The sequence below is a fragment of the Macaca nemestrina genome, chromosome 7, assembly GCF_043159975.1.
Source record: "Macaca nemestrina isolate mMacNem1 chromosome 7, mMacNem.hap1, whole genome shotgun sequence".
Classification (NCBI taxonomy): domain Eukaryota; kingdom Metazoa; phylum Chordata; class Mammalia; order Primates; family Cercopithecidae; genus Macaca; species Macaca nemestrina.
The window spans coordinates 105,999,596-106,021,001 of record NC_092131.1 but is presented as its reverse complement, the minus strand read 5'-3'; the positions used below and the strand labels follow the sequence as shown (position 1 = coordinate 106,021,001).

The 21,406-nt window shown below is 56.6% G+C and overlaps 1 protein-coding gene across 6 annotated transcripts in view; it reads right to left on the bottom strand.

The window, feature by feature from the left end:
- Window positions 1-4,140: 4,140 nt before the first annotated feature.
- Window positions 4,141-21,406, bottom strand: part of LOC105488364 (kelch like family member 25) — a 36,377-nt gene continuing 19,111 nt past the window's right edge. The window contains exons 1-4 of one of the 6 annotated variants that reach the window (XM_011752343.3): window positions 16,244-19,659; window positions 15,941-16,021; window positions 12,858-14,662; window positions 4,142-5,879 (exon numbers count right to left, since the gene is read on the bottom strand). In XM_011752343.3, the coding sequence (XP_011750645.1) occupies window positions 12,882-14,651 (1,770 nt within the window). In that variant the 5' untranslated portion in view covers window positions 14,652-14,662; window positions 15,941-16,021; window positions 16,244-19,659 and the 3' untranslated portion in view covers window positions 4,142-5,879; window positions 12,858-12,881. The other 5 variants (XM_011752346.3, XM_011752348.3, XM_011752344.3 and 2 more) reach the window with 5 other exon arrangements.

The window sequence follows — 21,406 nt, the reverse complement described above, 5'->3', positions numbered from 1 at the left end:
AGCAGAGCTCACTCTCCTGCTGGGAGGAGGAGACAGGCATGGCAGGGACCTCGCAGGCCTACAGCGAAGAGGCAGCCACAGCTGGCAACACCAGCTTGGAGGGCAGACTGGGAGCTGAACCCCCAACCCCCGCCGACTGGCCACTTCTCTCAGGCAAATGTCACAGCTGCATTTAACAGCACCGGGCTTTTCGGTATGGCTTCAACTCTCACTTTAAAAATCTCACTATTCTCCATGGGAAGTGGAGAGGCGGAGAAAGGAAGAGACAGGACCTGCTCCTCGCTAGTCTTTGATGAGGCCCTAGTTAGGGTTGTACAGATGAGACACACAGAGCGCCTCAATGTTCCCTCTGCAGAGGGGAGAGAAGCGGGGCCAGCTTTGGAAGCTTTGCGAAAGCTCACAGGAGCCAATGTGAAGAAAGAGCAGCCGTGGTGAAGCCATTCATGGCACTTGCTCTTGGAGCCTGCATTTCTCCTGAATGCACGTGGTCAGGATAAGACTGCCGTCCTGTTCGCTCTGCAGTCCCGACGCTGGTAGAGCCACCACAGGGTGGGCTTGGCGGGATGTGTCTCTCTTGCTCCCAAGTTCCCTGGTTCCCCACCAGCCCTGCAGGCTGAGTGGGGAAGCTGTGATGAGTCTACCTGGAAATGGCTTTGGAGCCCTGGGGCCTGGCATGGAGGTGGTGCCCATCAATAGAATTACATAATCTATCGTGCAACCCAGGAGTGCCTGGAAGCTTCTCTGGGTACCAGAGCAACACTGCTCATCTCCTTTACCTGCAGAAAGGACAGAAAAGGAGTCCAGCCCTACTCAATTCAACTCAAAAAAGCCACTGCTCCCCTACTGCTGCAAACCCTCAGGGTCCCGAGTGCCAGGTTCCAAACCCAGGCCAATCCCAGGGCCAGAGCAAGGCCCCTCGGGTTCAGGGGGCCTGGGCAGCTGGGGCCAGACACACAGAAACCACCAGAGCATCTGCTGCCATGCTCAGCGTGTTTCCTCAGCTTTAAAATGGTGACCTCAACAGCGACCTTGGGCTAGGCGAGGTGGCTCTCTAATCCCAGCACTTTGGGAGGCTGAGGCGGGTGGGTCACTTGATCAGTAACCTCAGTCAGAGGTTAGTGAAAATAAATATGTCATTTTTCTCCCACCCAAGTGCATGGATCCCCTGAATTTGATCCCAAATCCCAAGTTAAGAAGCCTGCGGCCTGTTCTAGGCTTTTCCTTAACCCTCAGTGAGGCAAAGCCACATCCCAAAGCCCAACAAGGCAAGGGAAAATGCAGGACAATACTGTGCCCACTCTGAGAAATTCACCCGAATCACCCTGGCTCCCTGGGCAGGGCCTGAACCTCTGCAGATACCATGGGCGGGACAAGCTGCATGGCAGGTAGGGCTGGGCCTGAGGGCAGAAGAGGAGCTGGGGGCCGATCACCTTCATGGTCTCTTCAAGTTGGAAGAGACCACCTCTTCCATAATTCAGCCATAATTTCCACCTCCTGAAGGAGAGGCCGGGCAGATCCATCGGGGCTGGGATTGGGGCCGGGGCTGGGACATGATGGACGGGGCATGCAAGTTTCTTACTCTGCAAAATATCCCCCCAGTGATGATCCAGAAGAACCGAGGTTCTTTGCAAGCTGCGCTCATTAGACAATTGCTTCTGAAGAGGCTGCCTCTTTCCCCACTAGGATTTACAGCCTTGGGTGTTGAGTAAGGGGCGGCTGCCACACACCTTTGGGGTGAATGACTCTGGGCTCATTCTTGTCAGTTCCTGGCCAAAGAAGTGTCCTTTGAAGGCAGGGAGACCTGGCTGAACAGCCAGGTGGAGGAGGCAGTTGGCTACCCTCTCCTTGCCCTTGGCAACTTGACAGTCCCCCCAGGCAGGCTCTCAGGATGCCAAAGCCTCCAAGATGGCCTGTTTTCTTTCCCGCATCAGGCGCAACCAAGGAAAGCTCCACTGGCCATCTTGGGCCCAAAGTTTCCAGAGAGGCCTTGCCCCATCACTGATGGGGAGGGTGGCTTCTCCCCTCCCCAAGCCCTGTCCCAGACTCAGTCTGACCCCTGGGAGGCCAAGGAACATGGAGCTAGGCCTGCTGGGTAATGACTGGAAGCAACACCACTCCCAGCCCCCACAATGTAGCATATGGCTTGGTTTCAAATCCCAGTTCCACTGCTGCAACGTGGCGGCCATTCTCCCCTGATAACGGGCTATCTGGGCGTTGGTCATGGTGTTTAGTGCTTTATGGAACTCGACCTCAACTCTTAACCCTGCTATCATTAAGCCTGTGTCAGATAATCAAGTGGTTTAACCAAGCTTGTACATACATGAGAGCCATACATGAGAGCCTGAACCCAAACCCAGGTGGGCCTAGCTCCAGAGTCCACATTCTGTCAGTTGCCACTGTATTGCCTCCTCCTCCTCCTACTAGAATGAGACCTTGGGCAAGTTACTGTGACCTCTGGGCCCATTTCTTCATCAGCAAGACGACGACAAGAATGTCTACCTCTCGGGGTCACTGCGAAGGTTGAAGGAGGTAATTATGCAAAGCACTGGCCAGTGAGCAGCACACAATCGGGGCTTGACAATTGCTTGACAAGAGGGGTTTGACAAGAGCCAGGATCTTGGCAGACGGTGGCTCTGCATGCTCCCAGAGAAGCGGGAGGCAGGGCGGTGTGCCCAGGTTCCTTCCAACCCTGACCCAGCATGTAGAGGAAGAGGCTGCTACCTGTCTAATATCTAGGTTCCCTTTAGTTGTGTTGGAGCCCTGGAGTTTCCTCAGGGCACTTTCCAGTCCCGCTCGCAATCAGGCATGGATGTGACTGAGTTCTAGCTGCCGGGAGAATGCAGAAGTTATGGTGCAACTTCTGGGCCATGCCCTTAAAACAGGCTTGCCCATCACTTTCTCTCCTCCCCTTCCCACTGGCTGGAATGCAGATGGGACAGCCGGGGCTGGGATGGCCAGGGTGGACCAGGAAACCGCTGCATTGCATGGAAGACGGCAGAGCAGGGAGAGAGGGGGTGGGGTGCAACGCTGGGGCCCCGTGGGCCACGGCCGGCTCACACTCACCCTGTGACTGTGTGACAGGGAACTTCACCTCTGCTGCTGTCTGAGCTGTACTCACAGGACTCTAGCTGGAGCCAACTTCTGGCTTTGGATGTGAAGCGCTGGCCAGAGTGAAGCGCTCAGGCCTGTATGGAAGTGGTGGCGTTCACCTGTGGTCCCCACCACTGCTGCAGGAGCCGACAGTGCGAGACGAGTCCTAGGACGCCCCTCCCAGGGCTGCACCTCTGGGCAGGGGGAGGGACGAGGCCCTCTGCTCTTGGCCCTTGTACACGCACTATACTCACCTCTGAGACAAACCCACTCAAGATCATTCCATTTTCTAAGGAATGTGACGTCACGCCCCTACGCCAGCATCAGAGCACTTCTTACACTGTGAAGGCGCCATTTGGATTTTGTGGGCCAGCACACCACTGAGCACCATGGAAGCCACCGCTGAGAGCCACCGTGCTGGGGCACCTCCGGGTTCCCGTTCACAGCACAGCCACCCCGCGCGCAGGCTGCGCCACAGCATGACCTTCTTGGGCTGCCCGCTGTCTGAGGGGCGCCTGAAGGTGAGACCACAAAACATAGAACACGATGTTTACTCCGCGGGCAGATGCTTGAGCTCATGAGGTTCACGGTAACTATGAAAACACACAAGGAGGGCAGGTAGACCAGGACCCACAGTGCAACCAGTGGGCACAATGGTGCCATGAGCTGGCGCTCAGACCGCAGAGCTGCCTCCTGGAGCCATTTTGCCCCTCTGAAAGGCGCTTGGGTTATTTTCAGACAAAGGAGCATCAACTGGAGGTTCTGCCTTTTCAAGTGGATGGAATGACGTTCCCAGCTTCTATTTACTAGTTTCCAAGAGAGAATCGCCCTCCAGAGGAGGGGCAGACAGGATCAGGGCTCTCCACGGAATCAACTTCACGGCTTCTGAAGTAACTTCAGGAGGAGACAGGAATGGGGAGACCTCTCATCCGGGTGGGTCCCCCTTCCCAGCTCATGAGAAGGGCAGACGCCAGCAGGCAGGCCTGAGCCTTGGCTGGTGGGACAGGACTGAAGTCAGCCAACAGGAGTGTCTCCAAGACTAACACCAGCACACAAGGCAGGCAAAGAATTTTCTCAACTCTTTTTATTAAGTTAGGAAACTGATAAAAACTCAACACAACTTTTGGGGAAAGCACCATGGCCCGTCCTTTGTGCTATGTGATAAGTGTTCTTTATCTCAATGAAGCAACGCCACGGGTCCAGGTGCACTCCCTGCAGCCCCCGCGGCCGGGCTCTTGAGTGTGCCAGCAAAGCCATCCCCGGGGACCACAGCCAAGTGTCTTCGGGCAACCGGCCTGACACAGGTGGGGTCTGCGGGGTCTATAGGGTCCAAGGAGCCCCATGTAGCCAGGGCCCCATGGTGGGGGGCGCATCAGTGGGCAAACCCTGCCCAAAGGTCCCACCCCCAAGAGGCCTCCAGGACCCGCACCAAGGCATGGGGACGCTCAGGGCTGCTTAAGTAACTGGTTTGTGGCACAGCCCCCTCTGCAGCCCTAACCCTGAGCCAGTCAAGCAGTGTTCACACTGCAGGTGCCTGGGAAGCCACAAGTTTGGACACCGTACCCAGCCCCGTCAAGGCACCAACACCCTCCCCCTCAAACAGGGGGTTAGGAGTGAGTGAGGCATTAGGATGGTCACTGACAGGCACCAACCTCTCCACAGCCCAGGTGTCAGGGAGGTTCTGCTGAGGGACCCCAGTGATTCAGGAGGTGACAGCAATGAACAAATGTTCAGCAGTTCTCTCACGGCCATTCTTATCTTGGAGCTCAGGGCGCAAATGGGGGCCAAGATTCAAGAGGATGGTGAGGGCCCCATCACTGTCCCCCAAACTGAGACAGATGCGGCCCTGGTGGGGTCTGCAGGGGACTCCCTGGGGTCCCTCTGCTATCTCCAGCTCACAGCTGCCCCTTGTCTTGGAGGGCAGCGTGGTCTCCCGGGGAGAAGCCCCCAGTGCTGTTGGCACGTGTGTGCCACGGGCATCACTGCTGCCTCTCAGGGTGGGCTCTGAGGAGGGGATGTGAGGGGTGACCCCCAGGGCACTCGGAGTCCTGAGTCTGCTGCAGGCCCAGCTCCACTGAGTGGCCAGAGCATCTGTGTCCCCACCAGGCCACAGCACTGGGCAAGGCCCTCAGTGGGTGGGCTGGGACTTACAGCTTTGTGGCAGGGGCCCACAAACCTTGGAGGTCTGGGTGTCCTTTGCTCTTATTAGCAAATAAGGCAATTAGCCTTATTGCCTCGTGGATGTCACTGAGGCCCCCCTGTAGTTTCTGCACCTTATAAAATCTGTCCTGGGTTCTCTGCTCATCAACCTTCTGGTCTCAACCCCTGGGAACCTGGTTTCCCAGGCCTGGGACACCATCTATAGACGGCAGTAGTGCCCCAGCAGGGTGGGCTGGGAGGAAAAGGATGTGTGGCAGTGCTGCAGCCCCGAAAGCCACCCGGGGCTCCTCCCTGTCCCTGCCTGCCCGGCCCCAGTCCAGGACCTGCCAAACAGGTGATCTCAAGGCTCTGCAGGTGTCCTCCCGACGCCGGGGTCAGTCCTGGTGACAGTCCATGCCCCTCTGGGAGGTATGTCTTCCTATAAACCACTGCAAAGCTGAAGAGGCCCCCAGGGGCACAGATGCAAGAGATGCTTCTCTTCTTGTGCCTAAAGCTCCGAACCGCCCAAGGCTGCTGCTCCCCAGAGCTGGCGGGGCCCCTTCCACCTCTCGGAGAGCTGGTCCAGGACCCGCTTAGCTCCTGCTGTGGCACATAAGCCAAGGCCACGCTGTGACACTGAGGGCCGCGGGCTGTGGAAGGAGGAGAGAAAGAGAAAATCAATCAGTGGCCACATTGTTTTGTTCTGACCTGATCTGAAACAAAATGACAATGAGGCAGCTGCCCATGAGGCTTGGGCATGAGAACGCTGGATCCACCATTCACCAGCAGCGCAGTCCGGTGATTCAGGCACCCCAGGCCTGCTTTCATCCGCCACACTCGGATGACTCAGGTGTCAACTTGATTGGATTCGGGGATACCCAGACCCCGGGGATGCATTACGTATTCTCAGTGCTGCAGCAGGCATGGAGCCTGGCCCTCTTCTCCTAGAAGGGAAACCCAGGCGGCCTGGCACTTGATTCGAATGGCTGGGCTGCCCCGGAGAGTCTGTGTGGGTGCTTCCAGAGGCAACCAGCGTCAGAGCCATGGCCCGGGTGGGGAAGATCTGCCCTTAGTGCAGGTGAGCACCACAGGATGGGCTGGGGCCCTGGTAGAAAAAAAAGCTAAGGAAAAGGGAATTCAGGTTTCTTTCTTCTGGAGCTAGGTTGCTCTTTCTCTGCCATCGGGCATCAGAGCTCCAGGTCCTCTGGCCTCTGAGACTTGCTGCCCACCACCCCATCCCCACCCCAGGCTCTTGGTTCTCCGTAGCTGGGCTGAGGACTGCCCCCGGCTCTCCTGGTTCTGCAGCTTGCAGCCTATCATGGGGCTTCTCAGCCTCCATCACCAAGTGAGCCAATTCCCCTCATAGAAGTTCCCTCTCACATACCATCCGAGGCCCTGAAACGGGAAAAGGTGAGTCTTCTTACACAGGGGGGCGCAGGCAGGCAGAGCGCTCTAGCAACGCTGCGTGTTCATCCACTCCACGAGGCAAGGGGCCTCAGCAAAGCAGTGATTAATGGTGACGCTGTCCGGGGTTTTTGGCTTTGGCTGTATTTAACCTGTACGTGTTCGTTTTACAGTTGTGTAAGAACAAGAACATAAGGGGCTTTACTAGTTGCATGCTTGTGTGTATCTAAGTAACCTTAGTAACATTTCAATTAAAACACTGAAGCCAGCACTGAGGCTCCATGGGACTGTCCCCTTTAAGCGGGGTACACCTCTCCATCCCTCACAGTGCTGGGCCCTCTGCTCTCTGAAGGCTACTCTGCAGGAATGCTGCCCTCCCCAGGTGGTCAAGTTGTTTCCAGATACAGAGGCTGGGTTGGGTGACTGAGAAGGCCCCTAAATCCCTTCAAGCTCCTCACAAGTGTGAAGCTGGGGTCACAGGGGCCCTAACCATCCTGAGGTGCTCTAACACAGCAAACCCGAACCTTTGGGGCCTTCCGGTCTTGGCCCTGTCCCAGCACGCCACATGCTGACATGTGGTCCCTACAGGGCAAGGCCTGTTACCTGGAACAGCCACCCCACCTACCTGGGGGTGTCCCCCAGGGCACCCTGAGTTGCTGAGAGGAATACAGATGACAGCCAGAAGCACAGGGGTTGGGGAGCCTCGGGGCCAGGCTCCTGTGTTCCCTCTCAGGCTGGGCCCTTTAATTTTTGGCAGGTGCTCCCTGGGCCTGGCCTCCTCATCTGTGAAACGGGCTAACCCTCCAGCCTGCAGAGGGGACAGGGGTCAGCGGCCGCCCTGCACTTCCTGTGTGCGGCAGGCCCTGGCCGACGTGTACCCTGTGGGTTGTTGGTGTAGGGCCTGCCCCGCTGGACGCAGCCTGCCCCATCGAGGGTGGGATGGTGCTATCCCCCAGGCTGGCACAGGAACGAATGACTGCTGACGCCTGGACGGACGGACTCCATCCTGGGCACTCGCTTAGCCAGGCCCAACCCTCGAGGCTGGCAGAAACCCTCAGGCCTGTGCTCTGGGATTTCCCAGAGCAACTGTAGCAACTTCTTCTAAGACAGGAGGGAATGTGCCGCACTGTCCCTCCTGCAGCAGTGACAGAGCCCACAGTGGATTAATGAGCCCTGCCCTGCACCCCAGTGGCCAGGCCCCAAAAACACCTGTGAAGAGAAGACATGCTGTCGGCAGCTGGACGCCTGCCTTGCATTCGGCAGCCCCCCATGCTGGAGGCAGGTGGGAGAGAAGGGTCGGGGGGCTGCGCCTTAAAGGGCCTGGAGTAGGGGGTACCCAGTGGGAGAGAAGGAAAAGGAGAGAATGTTCACAGCAAGACCACCCTTAGTGGGTAACGGGGCCTCCTGTGGCCGCTGGCTACTGTCCCCGAGGCTGTGGATCCAACCGCAACACTGGAGCAAGGGCTGCCCTGGAGGTCACTCAGGTTCCAGCTCAGCAATTCCCCGCCGCTTCTGGGCAGCTGCTGGCCAAGCCTGTGCTCTGTGCCAGGGGCGCAGATGTGAAGATGCCCGTGGCCAGCTTCCCGGCACATTCAGGGCTCAAGTCCTGCTCCAGCCCTGACTCGCTGTTCATATGATGCCAACTGTCTCCCCTCTCAGAGTCCCAGCGGGTGCCCTATAACAGCAGGACCTATGACAAACAGCTGTGGGAATGACAGGGGACTCGATGCAGATGCTCACACCTACGACGAGTTCCAACAAGCGGCCAGGACAGGGAAAACAAATGCTTGTGGACAAACAGGGGCCATCATCTGGGGTGCAGAGGCCACAGTGTGCAGGGGACCTCCTGGTGGCTTCTGAAGCTTATCTCAGAGTCTTGCAGGATGGATGGAAAGGGGCCTCCAAGGACAGGGGCAGTTGGGCCCAGCATGGAGGCAGGAGACTCAGCCATGCTTGTGGGGACGAGCGAGAGCTGGACTTCTCACCAGCACCCTGATCCCCACTGCTGCCTGGGAGAGCAGAGTCAGGGAGGGGAACGTGGGGAGTGGGGTGGCCACAGAAGCCATCTTGGGCCCAGGCACTGCCAGAGGACACTCTAGGTGGCCGATGCGCTGGTTGGGGCTGCAGGCAGTGAGGCCCAGTGAGCAGCGCCACGGTCACCAGGAGGGCCCACCGCGTGGGGGAGGCGGCAGGCGTGCTTTGTTTCCACCCTCCCTGGCCCCGTCCTTGTCGAGGGCGCTCCACTCAGCTCCCCGTGAGCCTTGTCTGGTTCCAGGGCTCAGCCCCTCCCACTCAGAGCCACATCACAGGCCCCGTCTGCAGCTGCCTGAGTTGGGGGCTCTCCTCCGGCTCAGCCCTGACAGCTCTGCAATGGCTGCCTGAGCAGCAAGAGTGGCCTGCAGCCACTGTGGTTCCACTTCCTGGGGACCTGGGAAAGGCCAGGCATGCCCGGGCGTCGGCTTCTGTGCTGCAGGCCCTTCTATGGAGAGCCCAGCTCACTCTCTGCCTTTGAAGAGAACTCGGACTCTGAGCTGTCCAGGCAGAAGCTGGACAGGAGGAGCTTTGCAGAGCATGGGAACAACCCAGGGTCATAGTGAGGGGACAGAAGCCACGGGACTGGGGCGGCCTCAGGCGAGGACGGGCTGCCGGAGTGTCTCTGGGTCGCTGTCAAGCCCATGAGAAAGCAGCAGCTGGAACGCAGGGCAATGGCAGAAACTTAAGAGCAACCTGGACTCAGCGCGGCAGCCGAGGAAGCACACAGCCCAGAATGCCTTGGGGACATGGCTCTGGGATGACAGGGTCTGGAAGTAGCTCCCCCATCAGGTCTGGGACTGGCTCAGTCCTGTGTGTCTGCTTCCTCATCCCTAAATGGAGCTGATGACAGCAAGTCCATTACAGACTGAGGACGACTCCAGTGGGCACAGGGCAAGTGCCCGCCGAGGAACAGCAGTCATGGGTGGACAGGCCTTTCAGAGGGAGGGGCTAAGGAGGGACATCTAGAGGCCCATGCAGCCCACAGCACCCCAAAACCATCATCATCAGCATCTCCCTGTCCTCCATCGCTACCCCTTTTAAAGCTGCTTCTGAAACTGGCAATCATTTGATCTCTATTCAAGTGCTATGAGTAATACGATTTCCACTCGTTGTCCAGATGGGGAAGCTGAGCCAGTCCAGGGTGAAGCAGCCGGAAGGTCACAACCAAGACACCAGGCATGCTCCCCTTCCGGGGCCCCTGGGATCAGAGTAATCCCTGGGAGAGTTCACCAGGTCCAGCCGACAGGGCAGGGCCCGGGGAGAGGGAGCCTCCAACCTGGAGGGTAGGCAGGGGGCAGTCTGAGCCTCCAGACGAGAGATGGTCTTAGCTGCCTGAGGCCAGCAGCATGGGCCCCTTCATCCTGCCCATCCCGGCTGGCCTGGGGTGGGAGGCACCTCCATTTCCCACAGGCAACATTCCCCAGGTTCCTAAATGACCTAGAGGACAGCAACAGGGAATTAGGAAATGCCAGTATCCTCTTGGAATCTCCTCAGGGAATCAAGAAATTTGGCAGGTCTGATTTTTCTCCAAAGAGAGCAGATTTAAAAAAACAAAAACAAACAAACAAAAAAAAACCAGAATGCTGGGTGCAGTGGCTCACACCTGTAATCCCAGCACTTTGGGAGGCTGAGGCGGGTGGATCACCTGAGGTCAGGAGCTTGAGACCAGCCTGGCCATCATGGTGAAACCCCGTCTCTACTACAAATACAAAAATTAGCTGGGCGTGGTGGCAGGTGCCTGTAATCCCAGCTACTCAGGAGGCTGAAGCAAGAGAATCGTTTGAACCCAGGAGGCGGAGGTTGCAGGGAGCCGAGATCGTGCCATTGCACTCCAGCCTGGGGGAGAAGAGCAAGGTTCCGTCTCAAAAAAAAGAAAACAGAAAAGCTGTAAAAGAGAAAAGCAAGCCAGATGTGGTGGCACGCGCCTGTAATCCCAGCTACTCAAGAGGCTGAGGAACGAGAATTGCTTGAACCTGAGAGGCGGAGGTTGCAGTGAGCCGAGATCGCACCATTGCACTCCAGCCTGGGTGACAGAGCGAGACTGTCTCAAAAAAAAAAAAAAAGAAAAAAAAGAAAAACGGTGTTCCTATTCAGGCTGGCCTCTGTGAGCCCAAACACCCTGTGTTCACCAGCTTGATGCTTGTTCTTGGGCTCTCCTTGCCTGCCACCGTGTCCCCTTATGGACTCGAAGGCTTGGCTGGGTCTGAGTTAGCGGCTGAGCCAGCAGCTTCCATTGAGAAGCAATCCCAGCTAAGAGTGGCCGCCTTCGCTGGGTACAGCTTTCAGCATTTGTATCAGCAGCCGCTGGCTCACTGAGGAAATTAATGTTTCAGCTTGGGCCAGCTCCTGACAGGGTTCCTATGACCTCAAGCTGAGCCCACACACAGGGATCAGTGCCACCACCCAGTGCCGCAGGATCGTGGGAAGCGGCTCGGCTCCCTCCGGCAAGAAAGCTCATCTTCCACAGTCTCTTCTTGTGCTGGAGGTAGAGTGCACCCAGGGATCTTCTGCCCCTATCCCAGGGGTGAGGGGCCCAGGAAAGCATGAGCCGGGAGAATGGCCAAGGGTTAGTGGCACACACCCTGGCCTTTCCCAGGCCCTAACCACAGAGAGCATGTTGGGCACAAAACCCTTCTCTGGCATCTACCCCAGTACCCTACCAGGCTGGCCGGGATGCCCTCTCTCATGGCAGGACCTCACGCTGATCCTGCCCCTATTTGCTGCGGGAAGACCCTGCCCCCAGCTCAGCTTCTCAAGAGATTAAACCAGCACCAGATGAGACGTTCCTCCCGCCCGTTCCTTCCCCTCACCGCAGGGTCTGCAGGGCCTGGCTCGAGTTGCTCCCAGTGTCTCTGTCCCACCATCACCTCCCAGAGTGCCTTGTGTGTCATCTGTTTTCATAGCGATTCCACACAGTGACAGTGTGGCAGCAACCCACGGACACTTGCTCTGCAGGAAGCCCTGCTCCAAGGCCCCCGAGGATGACCTCGCTTAAAAGCTAGACGCCTGCTGGTTTTGAGGAAGGACTTCTCCCCATCCCTTGCACGCTGGTGAGCATACAGCTGCCCCCAAAAGAAACAGCACTCAAACCAAGGCTGGCTGTTCTGCAGGCTTTGGTGTTTACAGTTCTTGGGGGGACTCCACCATTTAGACATGGATGTCATGCCCGTTTGGCAATCTTTTTTTTTTTTTTGAGGCGGAGTCTCACTCTGCTGCCCAGGCTGGAGTGCAGTGGCATGATCTTGGCTCACTGCAGCTCCACCTCCCAAGTTCAAGTGATCCTCCTAGAGTAGCTGGGATTAAAGGTGTGCACCACCATGCCTGGCTCATTTTTTGTATTTTTAGTAGAGGCGGGGTTTCACTGTGTTAGCCAGGATGGTCTCGATCTCCTGACCTTGTGATCCACTTGCCTCGGCCTCCCAAAGTGCTGGGATTACAGGCATGAGCCACCGCGCCCAGCCAGGACTGACTTTGAACATTGCCCAGGCTGGTCTTGCACTAGGCTCAAGTCATCTGCCCACCTCAGCCTTCCTAAAGTGCTGGGATTATAGGCATGAGCCACCGTGCCCAGGCCTGGTTGGCAATCTTCATACATATCATTACTCATCAGTGCCAGGAGAGTAACACTGTCCTGATTCCATGGGGAGGGGGCCATTCTCCTGAACTCTGCCTTAGTACATGTCTCTTCCCTTGGCTCATCTTAATCTGTATCTTTCCCTGTAATAAACTGGAACTGTGAGCGTAGCAGCCTTCGGCGACTTCTCTAAGTCCTTCTGGCAAAATTGACCAAGCGTGGTTTGGGAGGCCCTCTTTGTTGCACCTGGTGTCAAAAGTAAGAGCAGGCTTGTGTGGAGACTGCACCCTCCGACTCTGCAGGTTGACCTATGCTCCACACGGCACGTCAAAATGTCCCTGGGTGATTCTGAAGTGTAGCCATGTTTGGGAACTACCATGTTGGTCTAACTACGGTTACTGTCCCTATTCTGCAGACTGGTTGAATAATTTGCTCCAGGTTAACTGCAAATAGAAGGCAGAGCCAGGAGTTGACTCCAGAGCACACCAGCCACCTGCTGCCCACCCAGACCTCCCTGGAAGACACGGTGACCTTCACCCAGACTGAGAAGAGGTGGGACTGCATTCCCCCATGACCTTTCCAGATCCAGAGTAGCCGTGGGCCGCCAGGGGCTCACCTGGCTGGGCTCGGCAGGTGCTCCTCACGCGGGCAGGTGCTTCCAGGTGCTGACAAAGGCCGTGGGGATAAGTGAGTAGGGCACTGTGGTGATGCAGTTCCATGTATCTGAAGTGGGGTCATAGCAGTCCAGAGTCTTACACCTCTGGGTCCCAAAGTAGCCCCCAACCACATAGAGCTTGTTGCCGGACGCCAGGGCATGGCAGGACATGCGCTTGGCGGTCATGTCCCCAATCCGTGTCCACTGGTTGGTCTCACAGTCAAAGCGGTAGGCCGAGGCAGCCGTGAATTCCGTGTCACCTCCCATGATGAAGATCTGGCTGCCCAGGACGGCAGCGGCTGTGTACCGCCACGGCTGGGGGCACTCAGCCTTGATCGTCCACCTGTTCTCCGCGGGGTCATAGCACTGGACCTTGGACACCATGTCCCGGTGGATGCTGGTTCCTCCAAACACAAAGAGCTTCAGCTTGGCACTCACTACTGCGGCATTGCTGACGCCATCCCTCAAGGGGGCCACCATCATCCACTTGTTGGCCCCAGGGTCGTATTTCTCCACTTGTTTCAGGGAGACAGAAGGGGAGGCTGGGAAGACGCCTGCCAGAGAAGTATGTCCCCCCACCACATACAGGCAGTTCTCCAGCTCCGCTGAGCCATGGCCAAAGCGGGCAATCAGCATGGGCGCCGCCTTGGACCATTCCTCATGTACGGTGTCATACACCCAGACGTCCTTGGAGACCCCGTTCTCGGAGCCCCTGCCCCCTGTCACATAGACCTTGCAGCCGATCGCTGAGGCGCTGAACTCCTTCCGGGGGCTGGGCAGGTCGGCCTTGGGGATGATCTCCTTGGCCTTGTGGTCCACCTGGTAGATCTTGTCACACATGAAGGTCTGGCCCCCCAGGATGAGCAGCGTGTGGCCTGCTTTGCGTGGCCGGGCACAGGGGCTGGTGACCACGCCGTCATTCTGCAGGATCCTGGTCTTGCAGCGCAGGGCCTCGTCTATGATAAGCTTGGTGCGCTCGTCCGCCATGAGAAGTGCCTCGCTGGAGACGGCCTCCTGCAGGCAGTCAGACGGCAGCAAGGCCAGGCGCACGCTGCGGAGGAGCTCGGGCAGGTGGGCCTTCCGCGGCTCCAGGTCGTGCTTCACCCACTGGAGGATGGCCTCGAAGACCACCCGCTCGTCCTCGGTCTCCAGCTCATCACTCGAGATGAGGTCCAGCAGCGTGTCCTTGGACAGGCTGTTGAAGTCCTCGCTCTGCCGCACCGTCTCAAAGTGCACCAGGCACATGCGCCAGGAGAACTCGTACAGCCGGCGGCACTGGTGGGCGTCCGAGAGCAGCATCATGCCCAGGCAGTTGGAGGGGAAAAGGTTCTTCTCCAGGAACTCGGCGGCGGCGTCCCGCACGTCGTGGAACTGCAGCATGTCGCCCGCCTCCAGCAGCGACTCAGCGTTCTCCTCGTTAATGGCGATGCGTGAGGAGTAGGCAAAGTCCAGCAGCAGCTCCAGCACCTCCGGGTGCAGGTTGTCCTGGAAGTTGACAGTGTCGTCCCGGCTCTCCCGCAGGCCGTGGCTGAACATGGCCTCAAAGTAGCGGCTAGAGGCGGCCAGCACGGCACGGTGACAGGGGAAGGCACGATCGCCCGCCCAGAGCGTGACGTCAGTGAACATGCAGTGCTTGCGAAGCGTGTTGAGGTGGGCCAGCACGCAGTCCGGGTGGGAGGCCTTGTGGAAGAGGGTGACGTTCATGGACCCCGTGCTGCTCCGCGACTTGCGGGTCTCATGGACGCTGACCGACATGGTGCACCAGCCTGTGGGGGAACAAGCCCACAGGTCAGCGGAGCCCCTCCTGTCCATCTGCCCTCTCAGGACTCTCTCTTCAGCATGAGCCCCCTTGCCCCCTCCCACCCACTCCCTGCTCACCTCTGCTAAACCAAGTCCCTCTCCGGCAACCTCGTTGCCAAGGACAACATAGGCAAGAGTGGCTGGGTCTGACCCTGCCCTGCAGAAACTGGTTTTGTTCTCAGGGTATGGGCCAGCTCTGGGACAAACATCTTTGGCCTGCAGATGAGCCACCCCCTAGGTGAGCTAGAGTTGAGGCTGCCTCCCATGGTTAAGAGAACATGCAAACGGTGTTCCTGACTCAGGCAGGTGTCCGGGCAGTGCTAAGTAACTGGTGCTTTTGACCACATTCCACTCTCATGACAGTCCTCTGCAGAAGCTTCTCCTGTGAGTCCCATTTTAAAGCTAGGGAAGCCACAGCTCAGAGAGGCAAAGAAACTACCCAAACCGCCACAGCCAGGATTCTCATACGGGCTGTCCGGCTCTGGAGCCTGATCTCTGTTCAAGGTGACTGATCCCTGCAGGGTTTGCTGTGGACACCCAAGTAGAGCCTCATGTACCCGCTTCCCTGCTCCCAGCAGGCTCTGCCCTGGGCTGGTACTGGCTAGACATCCCCCTAGCCTTGGAACAAGAGCTGCCATCAAGGCCCAAGTGCTCAGTGGAGACATGTTCTCTGAATCCAGGTGTCCCCACAGGGCTCTTCACTTAGCTGGGGCAAGTGATGGCCTGGAGGTGGGGCCACAAGTGACTCACCCTCAAGACCAAGGCAGAGGCCCAAGATGACAGCAGGACATGCTGAACACTAACTGAAGTGATCCAGATTTGCCTCAGCCAAAGCAGAGAAACATGCAGCCAGAGCTTCCCGGGTCCCCGATTGACTCCAGGACCCTGAGTCAATGCGACGCCTCCCCTGCCTCCCTTGTCTGCCCTTCTCCCCCAGGCCTGGGGACCGGGTGCTCAGAGTGATGGAGCGATGGTCTGTGCCAACAAACAGGTTCGCTGCCTGCTCAATCTAGGGGAATTCCAAAGCACTGTCATTAACGTCCAGTGAACAGCATGACCCAAGGCCCCAGTTCAGTACTGAGAACTCAAGGGTCGGACAAAACTCATGCCTAGAGAAATGATGGCCAACACCTTTGATGCCATCCCTAAGACCACAGCTACCTGCCCCCCGACCTGTGGAAGGAGACTGTATTCAACAAGTCTCCCGATCAGGAATTCTCTGACCACCTTGTCAAGACCCTCACCAGAGTCTCCGTGCTGCGGACCCAGGCTCCAGCTGTGGCGACAACAGGGTTTTTACACAAGAAAAATAAAGTGAATTAAGCCTGGAAAAAAAGAAAAAGAAAAGAAAAGAAAAGAAAACATGGCCAAAACGCAAACTGCATTCCAGCATTCTGACCCCCTAAGAAAGCCTGTGCTGCCGTCTTCCCGCTGGTAATGGGGCCAAGAAAAACAAAAAACCCTCAACAACAAAGTTTTTCATTTTTCATTTTCAAAAGTATGTAACTCCCCTGCCGCCTCCCACTCCAAGTCAATTTTCTACTTACCTGGTAAAGGTAGGAAACGACTTCATGCTTCAGTGAAATTGCAAATGAGTGTCCGACTACATGGCTCTCTCTTGCTCACTCCTCCTCTGGCAACGAGGCAGAGAAGCCACAAACTGACAAGATTAGAGCTAGGCAAGGTCCCTGCTTTTGGGCTTAGGCAGAGAGGGCACAGCAGCCGTACTGGCCTTGCTGCTTGGGCCCCCAAGCTCCAGGCAGACTGCAGACTGAGGACCTGCCTAAGGCACTGCTGTCCAAACCTGCAGCCCACAGGCCACAGGGCTCCGATGCTATGAGGTTAGCCCTTCTGGGGGTTGAGGCGAGAGCACTGGATGCAGGTCCAGGCTGTATCCTGACTCCACCTCCATCCTGCACCTCACTATTATTTTCTTGTAAAGTGGGATCTCTATCCTATGCAGACCTCCACAACTCACTTGTTGGCAACTATTTCCTGAACGCATCCTCAAAGCTGGGCCCTCAGATGCAGTGGCACAGAGCCTGAGAGGCTGCGCTGACCTGGTCTAAGGGAAGCTTTGCCAACAGCTTAGTTCGTGACTGATCGGAATTGCCCAATCTGAATTCCAGACTCTTCGATATTTCCCCAAATCCTGCTGTGATTGCTAAACCCTCACTCCAGTTTCCAAACTCCAGATCACCCCCTTGGTGATCAAACAATTTCCCAAATGTGGCTCTGTCCCCTCCTGCCCCACCCCACAGTGTCAAGACATTTTAAGAGGCATTTGTTGCCTCTGGTCTGCAGACTGTGCTGGGGGAAACATCGAGAGCCAAGGACCAGGAAGAACTCTAGTTCAAGCCCTGGGACTCCTAAGCCCAAGCCCTCTCCACTGAGGTCACGTTCAAGGACCCTGATGCTGAGGTTCGGCCTCAGTTCCATTATCAACACACCTGTGCTTCCCAGGGCCTCCCTGCTCTAGGTCCCTAGGCACCTCATCACACCTGCACCTGGCCCTGCCGGGAGGGAGGCTGGTTCTGAGCTTGGGCTGAATGGCACCGTGAATGCCTGGGCTTGGACACTCCAAGTGTGGGGCCAAGCCCCTCTGGGATTCTTCTTACAGACAGCCCCAGCTCGAATCCCAGCTTCTCACCTTAGTAACTACGGCCCTGGAACCAACACACCTAGAACTAACTCCACTCTGGGCCACTGTGTTAACTGGGCTGCCTGCGAGGGCACCCAGGCAGAGACTCCCTTTGGAGGGGGTTATGGGCAGGACAAAGTAAGACTCCAAAGACCGAGAGGGCCAAAAAGCAGGGCAAATTGAAACAGAGCAGCCACAAAGGTCCAGAGAAGGAGACAGAGCAGCAACCTCTCCAAGCCAACACTGAGCGGCAGCCCAGGGTCCCAGAGCTGACAGATATCCTGCCAAAGTCAGTGCCAAGAATGCCTGCCTGCTGACGCAGACACTGGCAACTCATGTACATACCCAGGCAGGTTCCCACCCCCTTAGAGAGCCGCCAGCCTGGGACACCTCTGTGTCAAGGACAGAAGCACCTGCCAGTTGTTTCCCCGGTTTGTCCCATCTCCTTCTGGGCAGGGCTTGCCCCTGAGCCAATCTTCCACTGATGGCAGCCACTCACTCACCGACTCAGCCTGATCCCAAGTGAGGCACTGGAGCCTCACTTTACAGGCAAGGATGCTGAGGCCCACACAGGTTCTGGGCATGTTATTTGTGTACTGTCTCCCCAACTGCACAGGAGGCCCAGAAAGGCAGGGACCATGTGTGGTGTTCACTGATGTGACCTCAACACCCAGGACAGATCCCAGCACAGAAGTCACTTGATTTGATGGCATGGACCTGTCCATCTCTTCCTATGTCCATGATGAAGCCCTGAGGCACAGCACACGAAACTCATTCACATCACCTCCACCATGACTGCCAGCCCAGCCACTTGCAAGACTCAGGAGAGGAAGGCCGAGACGGTGGCGAATGCTGCCCAGGTGGCTGCGACACCTGACATGTGGTAGACACATGGCATTTCACTCGTGCCAGCACAATGCCGCCGCCTCCTCCTCGCACTCACACCCTGACTGCTCTCTGGGAACCACCTGCCTCCAGGCAGCCCGGCGGGTGGGATCCCAGGATGGGCACTGGGCCCCGGGGATCAGGTGGGGTGTGCATGCGAACCAGGCCTGTCGGCTAGTGTCACCTCCCAAACACTGCGATGGGGCCTACACCCGGGACAGACCAGTGGGATTCTCTACGAAGACGTTCCCTGGAACTTTGGGGAATGAAGCAGGCCCTTTCCCCAGGACTGTGGACCGGACTGGACCAGGGTCGGGAGTGGGAAGGAGTGACGGCTGTGTTGCCACCTACCCAAGACGGAAGCCTGCGCAGAGGGCCGAGTGGAGCCCTGTGGTCCCCCAGTCTGCCCCCTTTTGCTGAGGCCTGTCACATAAGGACTCACAGGGTCATCAGTGCCCTGAATTGGTGATCAGGGGCTGCCTGTCTCAGTAGGGGGTCTCAGCTGTGTGTGTCCCTCCACCCCTTCCATCCAGCACCCAGGAGGAATGGTTGTGTGTGATTATTTTCAGTTGCTCAAGATGTATGTGTTCAGTATCAGTGGCGTACCCAGCCTCACAGCAGGGCTTGGCGATGCAAAAGCAGCCTAAGCCAGAGGCTCCCCGTGGCAGGGGGTGGGGAGCATGTGAGAGGGCCCAAAAGCAGGCCCCAGGAAGCCTCCCTGTGCCCACGGCCCACGTCTTTGGGGCCATAATCAATCAGACAGTTCACACTGCACTCTGCACAGATCACAGAATTGTTCCGATGACCTAAGCACGGTCCTGAGCTTTGATGGATGTAAAGCATATAGTGTAACTGCACAATGCTGCAATGCCACAAACCAGCAACCCTTCACCCTGCTACGAGGTGTGGATCCACCTTGGACAGCACTGCTCCCCAGGCAATCCTTATCTACAGACTCGGCTAAAATGTACCCGGTAACAATGTGCCCAGCTCCCTTCTCCGGAACATCTTTGGAAAGTTAAATGCACGAGGAAACAAAGTAGCCAAGGGGTGAGACTTTCTGAAGAAAACTTGCCACATTCACAGAAGATTCCAGTGACTGAAAGCGAAAGGCCTATCCTGAGAGACATAGGAACCAGGATGCCATCAAACTGCTTTTTCCGTGCCACTCTCAGGAAGGCCTGACTTAGTGTGGCTGCAGCACTAACCCCTTCCCACCTGCCTCCACTAACCAAGAGTTAGCAAGGCTCAAAATGAGGGTGTCAGCTCCATCATTCTTCACTAGACGATGGGGAAACAAGAGAGGCACAGGGCTCAGCCTGCATAGTCCCCAGCCATGAACAGCTCAAATCATCTCCGGAGCTCAGGGCCACGGCCAATCCGTATGGCCCCCTGTACAAACTGAAAACCCCTCCCCACTCCCACAGTGCGATTCCTTTTTTTTTTTTTTTTTTTTTTTTTTTGAGATGGAGTCTAGCTCTGTCACCCAGGCTGGAGTGCAATGGCGGGATCTTGGCTCACTGCAACCTCCGCCTCCCGGGTTCAAGTAATTATCCTGCCTCAGCCTCCCGAGTAGCTGGGATTACAGGCGCCCACCAACATGCCCAGCTAATTTTTGTATTTTTACTAGAGACGGGGTTTCGCCATGTTGGCCAGGCTGGTCTCAAACTCCTGACCTCAGGTGATCCACCTGCCTTAGCCTCCCAAAGTGCTGGGATTACAGGCATGAGCCACCACGCCCGGCCAGTGTAATTATTTTCGGTTTGCCTGTGTACCTGCAGTGTACCAGTCTCTGGGTTAGCAGGAAAGCACCTTTGTAAACTCAGAAAAGCCAAACCTGGTTTTTGGGCTTTTTGACAGATGTGGCTCTGGGCCCAAGCACAAGACTTAGAGAGGAAAATGCAGCTGAAATTCAGCCTGCATGAGGCTGGGTACCCTTATGTAGTGAACAACCTGCACAGTGGTTCACGGCCACCCTGCAGGAGCTGACGCTGACAGCAACCCAAGACATGGCCCTTCCTGGCACCAAGTATGCACTGGGTGCATCGGAGTCAGGATTCCACCAACAATGACTTCATGAAAACACAGGGCTGCAAGGACCTCAACATGTCCCATTGCCACGACTTCCATCATTCCCATTTTATTGATAAGGAAACAGACTCAAGGCCACATTCTCGGAACTTGGGCCTGACTACAGACTCTGAGCTCTTAATTCCTCAGGAAGGCGGACTCGTTCAGTAAGCAGTGGGAGGAAAGGAGATGGAAAGATGAACTCCTCGCTCTCCTGTCCCCTCCTGAGGGTTGGCAGCGCAAGCTAGGTAGGATGCACCAGCCACCCGGCCTGATGTCCCCTGCCTGGGTTTCGGAGGCTGTGGGGGCAGCAACCATGCATGAGGGCACCCAGCCAGGTTGCTGCCTTTCAATGGCCCGTTTAAAAAAAAAAAAAAAAAAAAAGTGGCTGGGCATGGTGGCTCACGCCTGTAATCCCAGCACTTTGGGAGGCTGAGGCGGGCCTATTACCTGAGGTCAGGAGTTCCAGACCAGCCTGGCCAACATGGTGAAACCCTGTTTCTACTAAAAGTATAAAAATTAGGTGGACGAGGTGGCATGCGTCTGTAGTCCCAGTTACTTGGGAGGCTGAGGCAGAATTGCTTGAACCCGGGAGGCAGACGTTGCAGTGAGCCAAGATCATGCCACTGTACTCCAGCCTGGGTGAAAGAGAGACTCTATCTCAATAAATAAATAAATAGCAAAAAAACCCCTTTATGCATATTTATTCAATATTGTATGTATCTTGTTATTTAAAATGTAACTGATCCAAATTATTTATATTTTTCAGTGTGCATATTTATTTAGTTTGATTTTATTTCATCTTTTTATTGTGAAAAGATCTGAGACCGGGCGTGGTGACTCATGCCTGTAATTCCAGCACTTTGGGAGGCTGAGGCGGGAGGATCATGAGGTCAGGAGATGGAGACCATCCTGGCTAACACAGTGAAACCCCGTCTCTACTTAAAATACAAAAAATTAGCCAGGCGTAGTGGCGGCGCCTATAGTCCCAGGTACTCGGGAGGCTGAGGCAGGAGAATGGCCTGAACCCAGAAGGCGGAGGTTGCAGTGAGCCGAGATGGCACCATTGCACTCCAGCCTGGGCGACAAAGCGAGACTCTGTCTCAAAAAAAAA